This window comes from Marmota monax, unplaced genomic scaffold (assembly GCF_021218885.2).
Source record: "Marmota monax isolate L192 unplaced genomic scaffold, Marmota_monax_Labrador192_F-V1.1 WCK01_AAM20220418_F8-fsc00021, whole genome shotgun sequence".
NCBI classification, from domain to species: domain Eukaryota; kingdom Metazoa; phylum Chordata; class Mammalia; order Rodentia; family Sciuridae; genus Marmota; species Marmota monax.
Window position 1 is genome coordinate 7,495,006 of NW_026695228.1, and position 22,312 is coordinate 7,517,317.

Genomic DNA, 22,312 nt, shown 5'->3' on the forward strand with positions numbered 1-22,312 from the left:
TTTTTTTGTCATAGATGGACACGATACCTTTATTTTATTTATTTATTTTTATGTGATGCTGAGAATCAAACCCAGTGCCTCACACATACTAGGCAAGTGCTCCACAACTGAGTTACAGCCCCAGCCCCAAAATTTAAATTTCTTGACTAAGTTAAGGGTCAATGGACAAAAGAAAATTTAAAACTCAAATTTCATTTATAAAAAATTGCTGTAAAGAAATAATTAGGATGAGCATTAAAAAAAGACCTTCAGGCTCAGAACATTAAGCAAGAAGGAAGGGGAGAATAATCCTGGCCTTAATTCTGCCCTTTTAGTTAATCTAAGATTCTGGATTTAACTAAAGATGATGAAATTGGGGCTCAGGATGTGGCTCAAGCGGTAACGCACTCGCCTAGGCGGGGCTCTGGGTTCAATCCTCAGCACCACATAAGATAAAATAAAGATGTTGTGTCCACAGAAAACTGAAAAAAAAAAATATTAAAAAATTCTCTCTCTTTAAAAAAAAAAAGATGAAATTTTATTTTTCTATGGTATACAGGATGAACTTCAAAGAGTAAATGTCATAGTTTTATCTTAAATTATAAATATATTCACCATGCCAGAAAATTGTCTTTTTCAGCAGTTTAAATTTATGATGAAAACTTTCAGATGACAACTTGAAAATGTACAAGGAATATATCTTTTTCCAAAATTCTTCTGAATAGCAAAGCATCTAGACCACTAGTGCGAAGGAGTTAAGAAAGCGTGAGGCCTTCTGCAGTACAAAGTAAAGCTTGCCAATGGTACAGGGACTAAAAATCCATACCTGACACGAATCAAAAGCATGGATACACACACACACACAAAGAGAGAAATTCCCTAATCTTCTTAACAACTATCCTGTTATGTACCTCTTTAAAAATGGGAAAAACTGCAATTATTACCACCACATAGCTTTACTAAACCTCTGGCATGGCATACCAATTTCACTTTAAGTGACATTTTATACCACAATGCCCACTTTTTTAAAAACTAAGGTCTTTGTTTTTCTTTCCATCTTACAAATTATCACCTCCTCAGTTTATAAGATTCTATGAGCTCCTTAGCATATCTAATCAAAATCACAGGTGTCAACATTCACTGTCACCTCCACTACCTGGAAGTTTTTGCTGCAACACCATCCTCCTTGCTCAATACAAAACAACACAGCATAGCACACATCTAAAAAATGAAATTTTTTTATTAAAAACACTGTCTCCCATATTTGCTTTAATGATTACTGTCAGCTTTTTGAGGAAATGAACTAAGCTTCAAGTTAGTTTGACAAAGTAAATAGGCCAAATTTATTCACACTCCCTACACAAAGCTTTCACTTTTACACATTTAGATTTTTTTAACAGTACAAGAGGAGTGCTGCTTTGTTTTGTTTTTGTGGTCATGGAATCAAACGCAGGCCTCATACAAGTTAGACAAGCTTTTCACCATTAAGCTGAATTGCCAGCCCAATAACACTTGTTAAAATTAGGCAATGTTCCTATGTTCCCAAACACTGTAATGCATAGACACTAGGACTAATTGATCATATAATTCTAGTTTCAGTACACTGTGAATGAGTATCTCCTCAAGTAGATTAAAGAATGATGACCCACTTAAGGCTGTAAAAACTGGCAGGCCTGATGTGAGCCAATCAAAGATTAGTAGACATGCTAAGAGTTTTGTTGTGCAGCACCTGGGTACCAATGGTAGTAATGATTCAGTGTGGGACCATTTCATCAGCCTTTTAGATTTTAACAATACACTGGACATCCCTTTTTACTGAAAGCCAAATATAACTATCCAAAAAACTATAAGCAATATTGGCCTTCCTTTGTAGGCATTTGAAGAAGTATATGATAAAGAATTGCTGCAGACCTTCTTTCTTATCAGTAACCTGCTTTTTAAAATAGGTTTCTACGATGAGCTCAAACCACATCTAGAAGCATCTTACCCAAACCAAATGCAGCCAGGGCAGCAAGCAACACACTAGGAAGATGTGAAATCCCAGGCCAGTGAACTGCTGACGTTTTGCATACTTTAGACTTGAGTTAAGAATCATTAAAGATTTCCCAACAACTTTCTCATCTTCAGATTAGCTCAGGGCTGTAACAGATTTCTTTTATTTATGAATTACCATTTAAGTTAGCTAAATGGTTTATAAACGGAGTGGGAAAGTGAGTTGAGTTACCAGGATTTCCCTAAAGAAATCTACCAAGAACATTATGGGTCTTCATCTGGGGAATCAGAAGATAAAACTGGACAGACAAGCATTTTGGGAAAGAATATTTAGTGGTTCCAAAAATCATTGATTTAAAATTTAAAAGCCCAGTTAAAGAAGATGCAACATGTGTGCTCCCTGTGGCACTAGGATGTGTACATTTTCAGTATGATTGCATGAAGAAAAATTTAAAACATTTTTATTCAATGCTTTAAACTGGAATCAAGGTTCCTTTGATGGTGCCTGTTTCAAGATCTATAATTAATCACAAGTGTATGTAGGAGAGTGAAAAATCCGTTTTTGGCACCTTAATAGTGTGAACACGCAACAATGAATAGAGTACTCATTAATATATATGATACCAATTTGTTTTTTATTCTTTAATGCTACTAGTATATAACTAATCTGAGTTTGCATAATAAAATAGTCTTTTGTGGACTGTTAGATGAAGAGCTGTGTCATGAAATAAAGATCTGCTCTACTTAACCTGAAAAGGCTAATACACAACCAAAAGCCTCCTGGACTGCAAATTGAGGAGACCCAGGTCTAAGTGTAGTGAGGTGCACTGCTTTAATCTGAAGCATTAAGTCACAATGCAGGTGGGTGCCAAGAGGAATCACTAATGCAGTCAAAGATGTTTTTTTCTACCAGTGCTGCCAAATAGGCTTTTAAAAGCACAGACAGACACAGATTCTTACACTGCATGCAAGGAAATGTGACATAGAATATTGCACATATTAATGTCAAGCTTGCTGCCATTGTTTAAATATCCACAAAATTTTCTTATCAGGTCTACACAAGAGAAAGCAAAAAAAAATTTTTAATTACACAAAAATGACAACTATTTTAAAAATACCTATTTAAATAAAGAAATAATTTTCAATTAATTTCAGTGCTCTTGGAGGAGGTGTGTGTGTGAAGGAGAAAGAGGGAGGGAGGGAAGGGGGAAGGAGACAAGGAGGGAACACAAATCTCTGGGTGTATTCTTTTTTCCCTCCAAAACCACCCAATATGGTCAACATTGTTTTTGCTTTGTTTTAAAGTGTTAGATTTAGGAAATTTTCCTCAGTGAGGAACAAACAGAAAGCAGGAAGTCTAAACAAAAGCAAATTAAATCAAGACATGGACATCAAAAACAATTTTGGCTTTACTTTTCAGTGGAAGTTGGTCCTATATCTAACACTGTACAAGGTTTCTTGCACAATGAAAAGAGAAGCAGAAGTCCCTTACACTGCCTCGCTTTGCCAGAGAATCACCGTAGTCTGCTGGCAAAGTCCGCTTGCTGGACTTTTTCTGCTCATGTTCAACTGCATCTTCAATTATAGGCTCAAGCCTCATCTGGACAAACACCAAAGATTGGGATCAATGTCTTTTCATTATACAAAGAAAGATCTAATACCCTGTTTCATGTCTCTGCAGTCCAATTAAACAAATGTATGACTAACAGGATTCAAAGTTAAAGAAAATGCAAAACCCCAGCAGTGACAAAAATTGGACATTCTAGGCCCCGATTTAATAATCTCTTGCCAACTTCAAGGTTTTAAGGTCTGTTTCTGAGACCTGATTGGGATTTCAGCATCTTCATTCAAGATCCCACCCACAAAACTAATCCATAAAAATTCCCAAATTTAAATATTTCCCTACAAATTTCTCAAAGAATATCATGTTGTTCTACCACCCAATCTTTCCCAACCCCTTTGTTGTGAAACTCGTCTGAGAGGTAGTGCTAATAATACACAACCTCTGCTTCTCTTCCAAAACCAAATGCCACATTACATTACCTCTGTGAGGATTGTGGTATCATAGGACGGCTGATACTTTTCTTTTTCATGAGCTGTTCTTTTTTCCATCTTTTCTCGGTCAGTTTTTTGTTTTCTGTCTGCACCTTTAGGCTTAAAAACAAAGATTATTTCCTTTATCATACTGTAAACAGCTTTAAAAGCAAAACTGAATCCCAATTACTGACAGCCTGGTTTCTATTTCTTACCTTAAAAACTTTAATTTGGCAACTAGCGGAGTGAAGATGATCTGTGTATTCTCCATTTTCATTCTGCTTAAAGGTGTCAACCTGGATCCTGAAAGGTACTCCCTTTTCACCTCCATGTTTCCGAGGAGTAAATTCTGTGCTGATGCAGTGTACCTAAAAATCAATGCAAGATGAAGTGGCTTCAAAGCACCTCCCATGGATTGCCTATTTAGTTCCCAGTTAGATAGCATGCCACCAGCACACATTCAAGAACCTTAAAAACTCTCACATATCAGCAAAATTCTCTTGTGAATTTCCCTAGCTTTTAATACATCCTGTGTATTAGTAATCCAATGATTTCTTTTAGAAATCCAATGAGTAGTTCTGGATTTGCTCAGAACAACCTCTTTCCCTATTACATTCTCCCTCCTCTAATGCAGGACTTGAAAGTACAATGGCTTCCTATATATGTCACCTACCTCCACACTGAACAATATGCTACTCTTAGACCCAGGGTCCTAAGCCCTACTCCTTACTTCATCCACAGCAATCCTTACTTCATCATTCTGAGCTGTCAGTGGTTTATCCTTTACTGCCATTACCCCTATTTCAGACAGCCAATCATCTTACTAAGGCTCTTACACAGACATACCAATCTGTGATACACGCCTGGGGAATTTCCACAGCCCAGAAAACGAAGGACTCATATCCATCTAAATTCTCCAGAACCCTTAAAAATCTATTTTGGACTCCGAAGCAATATTCATCTTCCACTCTTGCCTAAATGCCAGCTTGAGAAAACAGCTTTAGAGTACAGCACTATGGTCATTTTTGCTTGCTACATACATGTACCATCTTCAAATTACTTGCAATGTGAAAGCAGATTTCTGCAATGACTTATGACTGCACAACCCAAGATTTTATTATTAACAACCTGAGGTGGTGTTACCATTCACTACATAAGTGGTTATCCTACAGACAAACATCAATAGCATGAGAAAAATATTCAATTAGTATCAACCATGCCGCAAAGATTAACAGATGAGGAACATTTGGTAGACCACCATAATGCAAAATACTAATGATTTATTTACTTATTTTTGGTGATGGTTGAACCCAAGGGTGCTTTAGCACTGAGCCACAGTGTTTTGGCACAGGATCTCACTAACTTGCTTAGGGCCTTGATAATTTGCTGAAGATGGCCCCAAACTTGCAATCCTCTTGCCTCTGCCCCTCCAATCAGAGATTACAGGTGTGTGCCACTGCTCCCAGCAGCAAAATACTAATGATTCTTTACAGTTGATATGATCCATAGCCTACTTAGATCGCCCAAGAATTAAATGTTTTCTCTTTTCAATATAAAGATTGCCTACTCACAAGTTTAAATTCCTCCATAAATATTATAAATCTGAACATACCATTAGAATTACTACTTTTTAATAAATATGTAATAATGATATTATAACGTTACTTTTAAAAAATTCAACTTTTCAATATACATGTTCTTGATGGATGAAATATGTCTGGAATTTGTTTTAAAGTATGCCAATAATAATTCTAAATGAGAAAAAACTAATAACTGGTGAAGCCAGGTGGGTACATGGAGAACCAGTGTTCTGTTTGTGAAGGTTTGAAAATTTCAGTATTAAAAGTTTTAACAATGCCACCAAGAATTTTAAAACTTTTTTCAATCATTTTTTTAAATAGCAGTTTTTGTTCATTAAAAATGATGAAAATCTTTATTGTCGATTACTAATGGTAAAAATAGAACTTGAATAATCTTTAGATATCACAGAAAGTCTTTTTCTATAATATGATGAATTGAGTAGCTTAAACCCATTTTATTTTATTTATTTATTTATGTGCAGTGCTGAGAATCGAACACAGAACCTCACACATGCTAGGCAAGTGCTCTGCCACTGAGCCACAGCCCCTGCAAACCCATTTTAATTGTGTATATTAAAAAATAAATAAATAAATAAATAAATAAATAAAAAAACGTCAGGCACAGTGGTGCATGCCTATAATTCCAGCAACTTGGGAGGTTACAGTAGGAGAATCCCAAGCTCAACACCAGCCTTAGCAACTTACAATTTACACTCTGTCTCAAAATAAAAAACAAAAAGGACTGATGACATGGCTTAGTGATTGAGTGCCTCTAGGTTCAATCCCCAGTACCAAAGGGTGGGGGGGCGGCTATCATAAGACAGTTTACAAATAACATTTAAAAAAAATAATACCATGTATCAAATATTCAATCTCACCATGACCTAAATAACTGGGTCAGTATGTTTCTAATGTAAAAATCCATACCTGAATAAAAGCAGATGTACGTTTTGCAGGGTCCCACAGAAACTCAACTGCATTTAACTGACTTGGATTTGTCCTTGTATCGATTATGCCCACAGACATTGGAATATCTGCATTTTAAAAAGAAGTTACATGAAAATGCATCCATTTTAAATAATTTAAAAACTTACAACTTGAGCTGGGTGTGGTGATGGGCCTGTAGTCCTGGTTACTCAGAAGGCAGTAGGATCACTTAAACCCAGGAGTTCAAGGCCACCTTGGGCAACATAGTAAGACCTCATCTCAAGAAACAATAAACAAAAAACTTAAACTTACTACATTATGTCCTAAGAAAATAATTATATCCATGTTGAACTTTTTCCCTCAATGTTCTCTGTGGTCAACCCTGTCTTCAATATCAAAATACACCTAGTAAGAATGATATATTCGCCTACCATGGCTTTTATTTCATTTTAATAATACAATGGATGTGGCCAAGTGAGAATTATATAGTTTCAAAATCATAAAATCCCTGTTCAGTTCAGTGCCAAAAAACCAACTTCACATTTTAAATCTTCAAGGCACAGGATTTACTAATACCAAAACTTTCTCTGCATAATTAATTACACATGATGCTAACACATTAATAGACATGGCTAAATTACAACACCTTCATCGACATGGTCTTTTGACCACCACGTGTACCTAAATCAAGAAGTCTATCTCCTGGGCGATTCCACTTCCAACCTTCAAGTTGCTGATGTTCTGTATATTGTAGCCGTCTGTCATGGAATACAACCCTTATGATGCTCTATGGAATAAGTGGGGAAAATGAGTACTTTTAAACCACTCCAGCTAAAATGTAACAGCATTTTCGCTTCTTATGTAGTAACCTATGGTAGAGGAGCATATAAAATCCGATTCTGCTTAAACATTCCATACATGAGCTTTTCTATTCTGGTACACTTTATATATATTTATTTGGTGAAAAGACTTATAACTCAAAATAAGAAGCATAAATAAAAAGAAAACTGAGATATAAATTTTATAAAATAATTTGATATTACTATTCAAAATCAGTAGAATTAGTGATTTAAAATTAGGGAGCAAGAATTATATTTATTTGAAGAAAATGGCAGAAGCATATAGGCACTATGACAATGAAAAGGTATTATATACAGAGATAAGAGAATATCAGGCACAATGGTAAAAGAAACCCCAATTGCAAAATTCATTCTCAACTATTTAACCTGAGATTATCTGAGGTTAAGGTGTGGGGAGGGGGGATGTCAAATTTTATCTGAACACTCAAATTCCTAGAAGTTTTAATTCTCCTCCACAAACTCTAGGCCAATCCTCTGCTCTTCATGATACCAACTATTTCATTTCCGGAAAAAGATGACAAATGATCAAAATGCACTCAGGCAACAAATTTGAACTAATTAATGTTTCTGACATTAATTATGAGTGACATTCTGAGAAGATAATAAAATACTGTTGATTTGAACAGGAAATCATTCGTTGGCAATACATATAAATACTACTTTGGTACCCCTGCTTTCCCGACTCCTTAAATACTATCCAAACATGGCTGATATTCTGAAGGAAACCACTTAATAGTAATAAGTTGTTTCTTTGAGATGCACCCTCTTTACACCATCTCCAGCCTGCAGCAAAGCTCTTACGGCAATGGTGCATGGCTGGTGGTAGGCCCTGTGTTCGGAACCAATGCCAGTGGTTCAAATTTGTTAGCTAGTTTCCCTCAGAAGAGAGCATAATACATAAAATGTCATGACTTTGATTCTTCCATGTTCAGTAATAACCAGACTAAATCCACAAATTAAGAAGAAAATAGTATGGTATTACATGGTACTACACAGTACTGCACATGGCATTAAGATATTAGACTTATGAGATTGCAGTAAGCCTCATTCCAGAAAGTCACACTAAAGTAGTACAGTAAGGAAGACAAAGAGGACCATAATAAAGAAAAAGCAAGATATAAGAGGAAACTCAAAGGAAAGTGGGATTGATTTCTGTAGCTCTGAATCCCAGGCAAGCTCCCAGGGCATAAGTGAATATATTCTGGCACATCCAACAAAAATCAGACAGGTGACTTATCAAATTGAAGATGAGCTGAAAGTAAAACCTTTTAAAATTAATCCCTTTCAGTCAGTGTATAAGTAGTATATATGCTACGATGAAGTTAGTAGAACATTCACTAAATTTATAGCTGACTGGTTTTAAGAGTTTATTATCTCATGATGAAGGGTCACTGTTGCCTTTTTTTCCCTTTATTTCTTTGCCTGCATTGGTTTTGAGCATGAGTTGCTTTTTACATGTTTTATTTTGGAAGTAAATCCAAGAAAGATGAACAACTTAATTAATTAACCCTGACATTACAAGTTAATCTGAGAGGTATTTTAACTAGCTTGCCAAAAGTATTTTAAACACTAAGTCTCATCTATCAGACTAATTATTTCTAAATCTTATCACATACTGAAAGAACTGCCCTAGAAAGCCAATTTGTTTTCACTGACAATAAACAATGATAACTACTTGAGAACTGCCTTTCTTTGTGCTTTGCTAAAAACAATTGGGGCATTTGGTCTGGATATCAATGTTTGTTATATTCTCCACAGAACACCAAATAGTCAAGAACGATGAACTGAGTCAAAATTACAAAACAGTAAATCCATAAATTTACTATGTGTATTGCACACACCCACTAAAAACAAACAAAACCCAAGGGGGAACAGATGAAACAAGATCAGCAAATTGTTGATAACTAAGTTGGTAGAACATATCACTAGAACTCATGACAGATTCAGATCTATTTCTCACATACTACTTCATGAAAGACATATGCAGATTTATTGTACCATTCTCTCTACTTCTGGGTATGTTCAAATTTTATCATAATCAGAGGACAAAACAATTGTTCTAACAATTGGATCTAGTTTAAAGACAGGATACATCAAGTCCTATTGCAGATCTACAATTAAAACAATTTTTCGACCCTATTACACTGCTACTTTTTTTTTTTTAAACCAGCATGTTACAGTCATCAAATTTAACTTACTGTGACAGAAAAATATACCCACATTTCCCCTTTAAATAAAAGTATCACTGAGGTGGGGTACAGTTCAGTGAAAGAGCACTTGCTAGCATGTTCAAGGTCCTGGGTTCAATCTCCAATACCATAAAAACAAAAAAACCTTAGTTGAATTTAAACCAGGTAGGGTACAAATGGCAAATTAGCCCAAAAGTGACCTTGAAAGCAACAAGCCAACTAGGACCACAAGATACATTTCTAAGCTTTCTAGACAATGGAACCTAAAAGTATTAGTTTGGCTCCTTGATCAAACTGTGAACAGTTTGTCATTACAGTCAAACAGAGTAGAGCCAATTCAAGTAGAGCCTGCTCATTATGAACAAAGCTGATGACTTTTTTAAAACAGTGGATCTAAAGGGTGTTTGCCTCAGGCCAGAATGCCAAGAGGAAGATAATCTGACTCATGCTCAATGAGAATAACCACTGATTAGACAAAGAAAAGATGGACCTAAGGTGCAGATAGTAACTGTGGGAATGGACAAATAACCTCCTTCTGTTCCAATTATATCAGAAACCCCAAGAGTCAAAAAGAAAGATCTTGGAGCTCACTATGAGCTAGCAAGATAATTCAGCAGAGACCAAATCCCCTAATATTTCTCTCATAAGGAGAAGGATCAAAGCTTAACTTTCTAAAAGAGTGAAACTTCCTGCCCCTAGGAGTGAAATGAGTACTAAAATATCCCAAAGGCTCTCAGCACAGACCTGGAGGTGCTGGGCAACTGGTTTTCCCAGTTAGCACACCAAATTTAGAGTGCATATCACCAAGCAGCCCAAGCATCCATTCCCTCCACAAGGCTGCCTTTCCCATGCTCACCCTCTAAAATGACAGATCCACAGAGGGGAGGGTCTTTCCAATGGAATGCCTCTCCATACTGAGGGCCCAGCAGCACCTAGGCCATGACATGCCATTCTGTGGGAAGATGGAAGGATCAGAACTCATACCTGCTGGCCTCTTGCTAACGCTGGAAGTTTTGCCTTTCCCCAAATCATGATCTTCGATAGGCTTTGCCCTCTAACACTGTGAAATTTATAATAAGCCTTGATGCATGACAAGTAGAGGCTGGAATGACCCACGCTGCATAACACCACAAGGGGCCAGGATGATTCTGAATAAATATCCTAACAGGTTGACTAAACAATGGCTATACCTCCTTTATCTGGGATGACTAACTTCTTCATTCAGATATATCAGTAGGGTAAATAGAGATTTTATTTTATTTAATGAAATTTTATTTAATTTTATGAATTTTTTTAAAGTCAGATATAAGGATTTTTAAAGTCCTATATTAACATTCACATTTACTTTTAAAGAGAAGTAAACAGTTTTCTGTTGAAGTATTGGGTTTTTTCCTCCTCAACTGCAACTAAGTTTTCTACTGTTTCTTGGTTCTTAATAACTGTCAATTGCCATTTTATTGGTGAGTTAAAAAAAAAAAAAGCTCAAAAAGTTAAAGTTTAAATATAGTCATTACTTCTTGAAGTAAAATTTTAAATAACTCTTATAGAAAAATGTCACTTTATTCAATCACTGAAATATCATTTCAGATTACAATAGACTGTCCTGGGCAGGGGATGTAGCTCATAGCTCAGTGGTAAAGCAATTGCCTAGCATGCATGAGGCCCTGGATTTATTCCCCAGCACCAGTTCATATAAAAAAAAGTTATCTTACCTTTACCAACTTTCCACTGATCTCAGGCATATCTCCCATTTTCCGATTATCCAACATCCGAATTTCGTAAGACTGACCTATTTAAAGAAATTATGTATCAAAAACAGTCCATGTAAATAAAGAACATCACCTTGTTCAACATACCCATCTCTTAGAATTTAAAACCATCCAACGTTAATTTTCTAATTTGTAGAGAAACAAATTCAGGTTGATCATTCTCTTTCCTAAAAAATCACACCATCCTTTCCTTCTTACATGATTACAAAAGACTGAAGAGTATCTTTGTTGATTTACTTTAATCTGCTACTCCACAATAAATTTTCTATAAAACTTTTTTTAAAATATTTTTTTTAGTTGTAGTTGGACACAATATCTTTTTTTTAAATTTATTTTTATGTGGTGCTGAGGATCGAATCCAGGGCCTTGCACATGCTAGGCAAGTACTCTACTACCACTGAGCCACAACCCCAGACCTATAACAAAACTCTTTTGAGATAAAATTTAAATACCATAAATAATTCACTGCTTTTTGGTATATTCTGAGTTGTACATCCATCACCACTAACAATTTTAGAATATCTTCATCACCCTAAAAGGAAATCTAAACCCATTAGTAGTTACCTCATATACTCTCACCCATCTCCCTGCACCCTCCTTGTAACCATTCATCTATTTTTCTGTCTATAGAGACCTGTCTACTTTGGACACTTCATTTAAATATGTGGCTTTCCTTGTGACTGGCTTCTTTTACTTAGCATAACTGCATTCCTTTTTATTGCCAAATATTATTCTATTGCATGAATATACCAAATTTTGTGTATCCCTTCATCATCTAATGGACACTTGGGTTCTTTTTACTTTGAGGCTACAATGAGTGGTACTATAAACATTAGTGTGCACAGGTTTTTGTTTTGTTTTTTTATGGACCAAGGACAATATTTTTTCTGGTGCAGGGGATCAAACCCAAGATCTCAGACATGATCACAAAATGCTCTAAGAATGAGCTACATCCCAGCCCACGAAGGCCAATTTTTAATGCTGGAGTCTTTTCCTGTGTCTAATGAAGCCACGTCACAAGTGTTCACTGCTCAATTAATGTCTATTAAAAACACAAAGATAGTCATATACCAAACTAGATAATTAAGAAGATAAACTGCTAAAAATTAATTGTGTACTCCAAACCCACAAAAATGGTTTCTGGATTATTTATTATTATGCAATAAAAATCCCTGTATAATTTGGCATGCAGAAAAATTAGTAAAAATTATGAATGCTTCTAGCAACACGTGAAGATCAGATTCTATAAGTAGTAATATCTTGTCCACACTCCCAGAAAAATATACAAAGTTTCTAAATTATATGTAAAAATTCAACAAAGCTTTACCAAACAACTAAATCACTTCAAAACTGGTGAAGGAAAACTACATGTAGTATATTAGTAAGAAATACTCCTCCTTAAATTCATTCAATGGATTGAGTGATTAACACTAAAAACATCTTTATAGCAAGAGAAATTTCTAAAAGTTAAGCTACGATACAGATTGGAAAAAGAAATTAAAATTTTTAAAAATGCTTAATTAGGGCTGGTGTTGCGGCTCAGTGGTAGAGTGCTTGCCTAGCACATGTGGGCCCTGGGTTCGAGCCTCAGCACCACATAAAATAAACAAATAAAACTATAAAAAAATTTTTTTTAAAAAATCAAGTGCAGGGCTGAGATTGTGGCTCAGTGGTAGAGCTCTTGTCTTGCACATGTGAGGCACTGGGTTCTATCCTCAGCACCACATAAAAATAAATAAACAAAAATAAAGATATTATGTCCATGTATGTGTAGGGGCTGGAGTTATGGCTAGTTGTAGAGCAGTTGCCTAGCATGTGTGAGGCCCTGGGTTTGATTCTCAACACCACATATAAATAAATGAATAAAATAAAGGTCCATCAACATCTAAAAGAACAAAAAATAAATTTTGAAAAGTCAAGTGCACAAAGACAGAAGAGAAATAAAAGTCATATAATATGGAGAATGTAAACTAATGAAGTCTGCACCTCTCAGCATGTCTGACTAGTGAAGACAAAAAAAAAATGAAAGAGAGGATATCTGAAACTCATAGCACACAGAAAGGACTGATCTCCCTAATACGTAAAGAGCGCTCACAAAATTGCTAACAAATGCTCAATGTTCTCTAAAGTAAAAAAAAAAAAAAAAAAAAAAAAGCAAATGAAATGAACATGTGGGTTCACAGAAAAACAAAATACCAAGTTAATCATATTAAAAGATATTCAACCTCCATGAGAGAATGCAAATTAAAACTACACTGAAATCACTTTTTCACCTATCTAAGGAGTCTACATCCTCAGTTTAGGCTGGCAAGGATAAACGGAAGTCACTCACATATACTGATATAGGGATGGGACTATAAGAGGCCACTCTCTGGAGATACTCTGAAGGTAGAGCCTAAGGAGAGCTTTCCCTTTCTACTGAATTAGACAGAGTGTTAAAACAAAAAAAAAAGAGATGAGGATTACTCCAGATCTTTGATCAAGGAACTAAAGTACAATTGCCATTTCCTGACGTGGTGAAGACAACAGGGAAAAAACTTGGCAAAATTAAGAAGTCAACTGAAGGGGCTGGGGATGTGGCTCAAGTGGTAGCGCGCTCGCCTGGCATGCGTGCATCCTGGGTTCGATCCTTAGCACCACATACAAACAAAGATGTTGTGTCCGCCGAAAACTGAAAAATAAATATTGAAATTAAAAAAAAAAAAAAAGAAATCAACTGAATATATGAAGTCTGAGATACCTATTGGACATCCAAGTTAGTGAACTGATTTACAAACCTGGACCTTTGAGGAAGAGATTAAAGCTATTAAGAGGGAACTTTTCAGCAGTTTTACGTAAGGCCATTTAAAGACAGAAACACCTAAGGAGTATAGGGCTAAACCACTTGCTGGCATGAAGAGAGTAACCCAAAGAAAAACAGCCAGTGGGAGGTGGACCAAGTACACAGTGTCCTGGAAGCTCTTTCATTCAGTTGCTGGAGAGGGAGAGAAAACAATCTCACTGGGATTATTGTGTGATCCTCAGAAATGTGAAGTTCTCGGGTTTGAGAAAAATCAAATAAAGGAAGAAATCCCAATGCTCCTATCTTCTTTTGTGTTTTTCTTCCTGGTGAATCTAAGGAGAAACTTCTGTACTCAATACAAAGTTCAATCTGCTTCCACAAACTGATCTCAAGACTTACTGCCCTTCTATTAAACCACTCTAAGTATTTATTTTTATAAAATCAAATGAGGCTTAAAAAAAAAGTCTATATGTAACATCTGTTATGATTCAAACAGCTTTCCCTGTGGAAACTACATATTCTTCATTGGTAATAGTAATATACAATGAATGAACAATCATACTTTTTTTTAAACTGCTTCCTTTTATTTGTCTCCTATCCATAATTCTTTTTTAATTACATGACTTCCTGAAACATTAGCCATGGTTCTAACTAAAATATAAAGGCTGCTCCATGATTAATAAAGCATGATGTTAATATCCGTGTAATACTCTATGAAACACTGGTCCTGTTTTTAGCTTTATCTTTTGAATTTATCTTTCATGTTTTAATATTTTGCTCCCTATGGGCTTAGAAAAGAAAAGTACTGCCAGAGTTGAAAAATATAACTGTTTTGAGTTCATGTCCCCACCAACCTTTGAGTATACAGTTAAGTCTAGCTTCCTCACATGGACTCCAGTGCAACATGGAACCCAAGAAACTTCTAAGATCCTGACATAGAAATTTAATGAGGTAACGATAACCAAAACTATTCAGAAGAAAATCTACTACAGAATAAAATGAAACTAGTTAAAAATCTTATTTTTCCCGAAGTTTATAATAATATTTAACAGAAAATTAAGCCAATAAAAATGTTATTTCTTAAGGTCTAAGATCTGTTTGCAAAGTAGTAATATTGGTTAATTAACATTCCTAGCAGAGTATTCTCCAAGTAGAATTTGGCCTCCAAATGAACAGGCATTTTGGGAGAAACTAGGAGAAAGGTTCTTTTCACTTGAAGATTTAGGTGCTGATCCAGCAGCATCAATGAGCCAATTTGGAATTCAGCAAGGAGGTAAGATCAGAAGTTTCATTCACATCATGAAATGTGGGGTATCAAAGAATCAGCCCCCAGATATAACACAAGGAGCAATTTACTGTAGCCAGAAACTTGCTCAAAGGGAGAGCTAGATATTCAATATTGGGACTACAGTTTTGCTCCACAAAGTCAGTGTCTTATATCTTATTATGGATGGATACTCCAGTATAAACAAAGACACAGTTTTTAAACTCTGTTTCGAAAACACACACACACACACCCCCAAAAAAAGGAAGAAAATGACAAACTAAGACATCAATCATCATTATAGCTTCAAAACTTGTTCCAATTTCTACTTGACAAAACTACTATACAGAATTTCTCCTTCAATTTTTTTTGTTTGTTTTTTGTTTTTGTTTGGGGGGGTGTACAGGGATTGAACTCAGGGGCACTCAGCCACTGAGTCACATTCCCAGCCCTATTTTGTACCTTATTTAGAGACAAGGTCTCACTGAATTGCTTAGTGCCTTGCTTTTGCTGAGGCTGGCTTTGAACTCCCAAGCCTCCTACCTCAGTCTCCTGAGCCCCAGGGATTACAGGCATGCACCACTGAGCCCAGCTTCTTTAATTTTCTTTACATTGTTACACAATGACAAATATCCTCCATCAATAGCTGTATAAGAAGCAGAAGGTGGGCAGTGTGCCTAAGGACAGGCTACAAACAGTGAGCAAGTCACAGTCAAAGAATAGTATTCAAGGGCTGGGTATACAGTTTAGTTGTAGAGTACTTGCCTCCCATGCATAAGGCCCTGGGTTTAATCCCCAGCACCACAAAACAAAACAAAACAAAACAAAAACACATTCAGTCCCTGACTCAGGGCCAACTCTCCTACGAGGAAATCCATCTTTAAAAAAGGTTATGGTTGAGCCAGGCCTCACAGTGCACACCTGTAATCCCAGAAACTTGGAAGGCTGAAGCAGGAGGGTCCCAAGTTCAAAGCCAGCCTCAGCAACTTAGCAAGGCCTTAAGTAACTTAGTTAAGCACCCCTAGGTTCAATCCCCAGTACCAAAAAAAAAAGAATGGTTGAGGAGCCCAACTACTTGCCCAAATATTCAAATAATAAAATAAAACTCAAGTGTGAGCCCCAGAAATTATACCCAGCAGGATGAACTGGAAACTTATCAGAAATGCAGACTCCTAAAAACAAAAAAAGAGAAAGAAATGCAGATTCCTGGGTTCCACACCAGATTTACTAAATCAATGTGAGGAAGAAAAAAAAAAGAATAGCGTTACTTTAGATTAGGTAGAGAGAAGTGATGGGAGGGGAGGGGAGGGAATGGGGGAATAGGAAGGATAGTAGAATGAAACACACATTATTATTACTGTGTGTATATATGTGACTGCATTGCAATATGATTCTGCAACCTGTACACTCAGAAAAATGAGAAATTATATCCCATCTGATTCAAATGTATGATATGTCAAGGTCACTGTACTGTCATGTGTAACTAATTAAAACAAATTTAAAAAACTCTGAGGCACAGCACTCATGTTTTGACAAGCCCTTCAGGTGAATCTAATGGATGCTATAGTTGGAAAACCACTGCTCCATGTAAAGCTATAAATATCCAGTCAATCAATATTTTTTCCAACACAAAGCATTCAAGGACCTTCCCCTGGGAACATCATCATACTCAAAAAGCTCTAGATGGCACAGGGGCACATGCCTGTAATCACAGTAACTCAGAAGGCTGAGATAAGTTCATGGCCAGCCTGGGCAACTTAGTGAGACACTATCTCAAAGTAAAAAAAAAAAAAGGGGGGGTGGGGGTGGGCAAGGAAGTAGTTCAGTGGTAGAGCAACAATGGGTTCAATCGCCAATACTGTAACACAAAGGGAAAATTTTTTTTTTTTTTTTTGCTTTTAGTGGAATTGGAGGTGTAGCTCAAGTGGTAGAGCATTTGCCTAGCATATGCAAGGCCCTCAGTTCCACCCCCAGCACAGCAAAAACAACAGAAAAACAAACTATTCTTAGTAAAACAGTAAGAATTGGCCATCTTTTCTCTGTAACTGAGTAAATGCTATAAGATACATTATGACGTGTTTCCCCCAAATGCCAAACAAAAGAGGAAAATGGACTAAACTGAAATGCTAATTATATATTTGCACCATTTGAACAGGTTTCATGATGTTATAAGCCATTAAATTTCAAAAGTCCTTTTTAGTTCAAATTATCTCATTGTCTACATTAAAATGAAAGACAAAAATCAATCCAAAGCTGTTTAAAGTAAATTGTATTGATCCCTTACAAGTACTTGAAATTCATTAAATATCCACTTTGTTTAACCAAACTGTAAATCTTCCCACAGTCTGAAATAACTCTGACTCCGTTACCATAAATACACTCCACAAAATACATTTATGTTCACATATATTCATTATATATGTATATATAGAGTAGGCACAGAAGGATTCAGGGTTCATTACATGACCATTTTAAGAACCAGTTTTGATAAGGCCCTCAACTATTCCCCAAAGAAGAGAAATTCGGGTTATATCCTTTTTTGTCTTTAGAAATAATTTAACAATGGGCCTGGGATGTACTTCAGTGGCAAAGTGCTTGCCTAGCATGTCTGAGGCCCTGGGTTTTATTCCCAGCACTGCAAAAAAATAAAATAAAATCTTAAAAAATTAAGTTACAGTAAATATCCTTGTCTAACATTGTTTCTTCTGATAATTGTTTCTTCTGATATTTTTATTCTAAAACAGACTACCAAATAAATCCTTAATGTTTTTCCAAATGTAAAACTCAAATTGAAAATAACCGACTCCCAAATACTAAATGTTAAAAACAAATGAAGATTTTGTCACAATACAGACAGAATTATTTGAAGATAAAGATTCCCACACTCAGATTCTAAACTTATATATCAAATAAAGTTAGAAATTAAGTTATTCTTTCACATTTCAGAATATTAATCACAATAGTCTAGAATCTACCAAATCTTTCCAAAGCACAAGGAATTAAAGATTCTATTTAATGGCAGTAAAATAATTACAATAAGCAAAGAGATATATAATTCCAATTTTGCTAAAGAAATGTATAAACATAAAAGTAAATAGGCCAAACACTTAATTTTCAGCTTTTCCTGAATAACAAAAGTACTTTTTACAGTGGTTAAGTCACATTAGCTAGTGTCCAAACTGCAAGGAGCACCTCCAAAAAGAAAAAAAAAAAAAAAAAAAATCAATTATGCTTTCTAATGGTAAACTCTACATGAGTTTATCTTTATATCATTTATTTAACCACAGACTTCATGGTGTAGCTTAAGTCTATTTCCAGCACAAACCTGTGCCATGTCCAAGACCCAGGTGGCTGACTGGACTTCTGATTCATTCAAGTTCCATAATGAAACCAATGTCCCTAAAAATAACTGACATCCTTTCCTATTTGCCTCTCCTTTGGACGGTTTCTGAAAATCCTGTGATAAATCTTACTCCACAAACTCTCTTTAATGCAAATTAGTTTCTACAAAGTATTAGTCTGTTGGCTTACAGTAAAGTTCATAACCCACTTGAATCAAATGTATGAAATATGATATGTCAAAAACTATGTAATGTTTTGAACAACCAATAATAAAAATTTTTAAAAAAAATTAAAAATAAAATTTTAACTAATATTGTCAAATTCAAGAAAAAATTATTGCCAGAAATCTAGGCTACGATGCCAAAACATTTATTTTGGATTTTTGTAAATTCTTACATTTCAAAATATGGTATACCCATACCAACCTTGGTTCAAGTAAGTGAGTGTTTCATCATGTAGTTTTACTGCCGGTGATGTGGCAGCACACATCACATACTGAAAGGGTGGATGTTTCGTTTCACCATCCAATGGAAGGCTAGGATCTTCCTGCTTGAAAATGGGCAATGCCAACACATCACTGAAAAGCAAAAAATCAAAACTGACCTTACTTTGAGTTAGAATATTTAGAAGCACATAAACATTTAGGGATTGATTCTTTTAAATTTTGAGATCAGAAGCGATACACAGAATAAAATAACTGTAAATGCTAATCTGATTCACCATAAGGACATTATTAAATAACCCTCCTCTAATGAGGGAGGCAAGATTAGGAGAAGTAAAAAAGTAGTAGCTGGTGCAGGGGCAACTACTGGAGCTCAGTGGCAGAATGCTTACTTAGCTAGCATGCACAGGACCCTGGATTCCATGCCAGTAAGACACTGAAAAAAAAATTTTTTTTTAAAGCTTTAAAATTATTTTAAAATGGTAAACTTCAGATTACTTCTATGGGGGGAGGGGAGAACACAAGTTAAGAATACATCGCAACCTGTTTTAAAAGGCCTATTACTTTTAAAAGGACTATTATTGTTGCCAAAGGTAGGTCACAGTAGCACCATGGAATTACAAAGAAGCATTTGATTAAAATGGTACTTTATAAAAGTTGCTTGCTAGGCCTGGCTGATGCTCAGAATAAAGCTTCATGTCTAGTCCAACACAATGGATTCTTCTGGGAAGTAAACACTAGCAGTAAAACAGCTACTATTTTTTCTCCCAGGAATACTTTTCAGAATTGACTAGGAAGGGTATTCAGGGGTCTCCTGGGGCTTATTAGTTCTGAACCTAATGGTTAAACACGTAAGCATGAGTTTGCTTTGCTATTGTGGTTGTTTTAACAGTTTTACTGAGATACGACTAATTTGCCATAAAGGGCATATTTTTAAAGTATAATTCAGTGGTTTTACTATACTCATAGAATTGTGTGACCATTACCAGTATCTAATTCCAGAACATTTTCTCACATCAAAAAGAAATCTCATGGGAGCTGTGGCTCAGTGGTAGAGCACTCGCCTGGCATTCATGAGGCCTGGGTTCAATCCCCAGCACCATAAATAATAGATAAGATCCATTGATAACTAAAAAAATAAATTTTTTTTAAAAAGAAAGAAAAAAATAAATATCCAACAGCAGTCCCTCACCATCCCTAGCCGCCTAACCCAACCCCTGACAACTAGATCTATTTTGTTTCTATTGATTTGCCTATTCTGGACATTTAATGCAAATGGAATCATAATTATAATCTTTTGTGATTGGCTTGTTTCACTTAGCAGGTTTTCAAGGTCCATCTACATAATAGTATATATCAATACTTCACTCCTTTTATTGGTTCATTTCATTGTATAGACATACCATATTTTGTTATCTGTTCACTGTGTATGAACATTTGGGTTGTTTCCATTTTCTAGCTATCACAAACATGCCATTAATATACTTTGATGTTTTTGTGTAGACATGATTTCAATTCTCTTGGGTACAAACCTATTAGAAGAGTTACTAGCCAAATTATTTTCCAAAGCAGCTGTGCTACTTTATATTCCCACAATAAATGCATGGAGGGTGACTGCTTTTAAGATAATTCCCTGAGGTACACTTATATGCTGCTAACTTTTCCAGGTACATTCTTCAGTGAGAAGTAAAATAATAAAATCAGTAAAACCAAAATATTCAAATGAATAAATATACCATGTCAACTCTAACAGCAACAACTTGTCTGAATGGTTCTTTTTCAACTCAGATACTTGGGTAGCTCATTTCAATTAAATTTAATCCAAAAACAAAATGTGGAAACAAATGAACTGAAAGAGAAACTCTAGGAACAAACATTTTTACTTGCATTCCCCCACCTCATATACATTTCTGTTAAAGCTCTGCACAGATTTTTTTTAAAGATACGAAATTATCTATTAATTTACCTCCTCCTTTTATTATACCCAGGCAAGCATCAAAATACTCCTAAAGACAGAAGACCCACACACTCAGCAACAATCCTTAACTCTCCCATGGCCCCCAACCTGCCCACAGGGTTCTCCTCATTGCTGTGACCTTAAGAGTTTTAGTCCACCTAACTTCCTACCTTGGGGGTAGATATAAAAAAAATTTTCAGAAGACTTCAAATAGTAGTTTTTAAATCAGAGCAGCTCTCTTTATAAAAATCCTAATAGCCAGGTGTGGTAGAGCATGCCTGTAATCCCAGTGGCTCAGGAGGCTGAAGGAGGAGGTTCAAAGCCAGCCTCAGCCTCAGCAACTGCGAGGCACTAAGCAACTCAGTAAGACCTTGTCTCTAAATAAAACAAAAAAATAGAGCTGGGGATGTGGCTCAGTAGTTGGATGTCCCCGAGTTCACTATCCAGCACCCCCCAAACCCCCAAAATATCCTAATAGCCAAAATGGCTCTAGGATAGACGAAAATATACAGTGTATTCTTTTTTTTTTTTTTTTTTTTGATGTGTGTGTGTGTTGCTGGGGATTGAATCCAGGGCCTTGTGCTTGCAAGGCAAACACTCTAACAACTGAGCTATATCCCCAGTATATTCCTTTTCTAATTTTTTTTTTTTTTTAGTTATAGATGGACACAATACCTTTATTTTGTTTATTTTGTACATGGTGGCAGGGATAGAACCCAATGCCTCCTGCATGCTAGGCAAGCACTCTACCACTGAGCCACAACCCCAGCACCCCCAGTGTACTCTTATATATATATAAGTATTTTAAAAAATCTCACTGAAAAAGAAAAAGAATGAAAGGTATGACAGAAAATTAATGAAAAATGACATGGACAACAATTTTAAGATTTCAATGCTAACTGCTAAGTTAATGATCAAAATAAAAAGACTATAAGAATGGCTATTTATAGGGGCTGGGGTTGTAGCTCAGAGGTAGAGCACTCGCCTAGCACATGTGAGGCCCTGGGTTCGATCCTCAACACCACATAAAAATAAGTAAATAAAATAAAGGCATTGTGTCCAACTACACTTAAAAAATAATAAAAAAAAGAATGGCTATTTACAAATAAATTTACATATGGGAAATCAAATTTTCTACACTTCAGACCCTAGAAGAAAACCACATTTTTATTCACTTGTCTATAACCTTGATGAG

The 22,312-nt window shown here is 35.7% G+C and overlaps 1 protein-coding gene across 5 annotated transcripts in view; it reads right to left on the reverse strand.

The window, feature by feature from the left end:
* Positions 1-22,312, reverse strand: part of Ubp1 (upstream binding protein 1) — a 50,716-nt gene that overhangs the window by 16,448 nt on the left and 11,956 nt on the right. For 3 of the 5 annotated variants that reach the window (XM_046437480.2, XM_046437478.2, XM_046437481.2), the window contains 7 exons: positions 19,144-19,295; positions 11,274-11,350; positions 7,194-7,299; positions 6,513-6,619; positions 4,221-4,373; positions 4,015-4,125; positions 3,464-3,571 (listed from right to left, as the gene is read on the reverse strand). In XM_046437480.2, the coding sequence (XP_046293436.1) occupies positions 3,464-3,571; positions 4,015-4,125; positions 4,221-4,373; positions 6,513-6,619; positions 7,194-7,299; positions 11,274-11,350; positions 19,144-19,295 (814 nt within the window). The remainder of the gene's footprint in view (positions 1-3,463; positions 3,572-4,014; positions 4,126-4,220; positions 4,374-6,512; positions 6,620-7,193; positions 7,300-11,273; positions 11,351-19,143; positions 19,296-22,312) is intronic. The other 2 variants (XM_046437479.2, XM_058576716.1) reach the window with 2 other exon arrangements.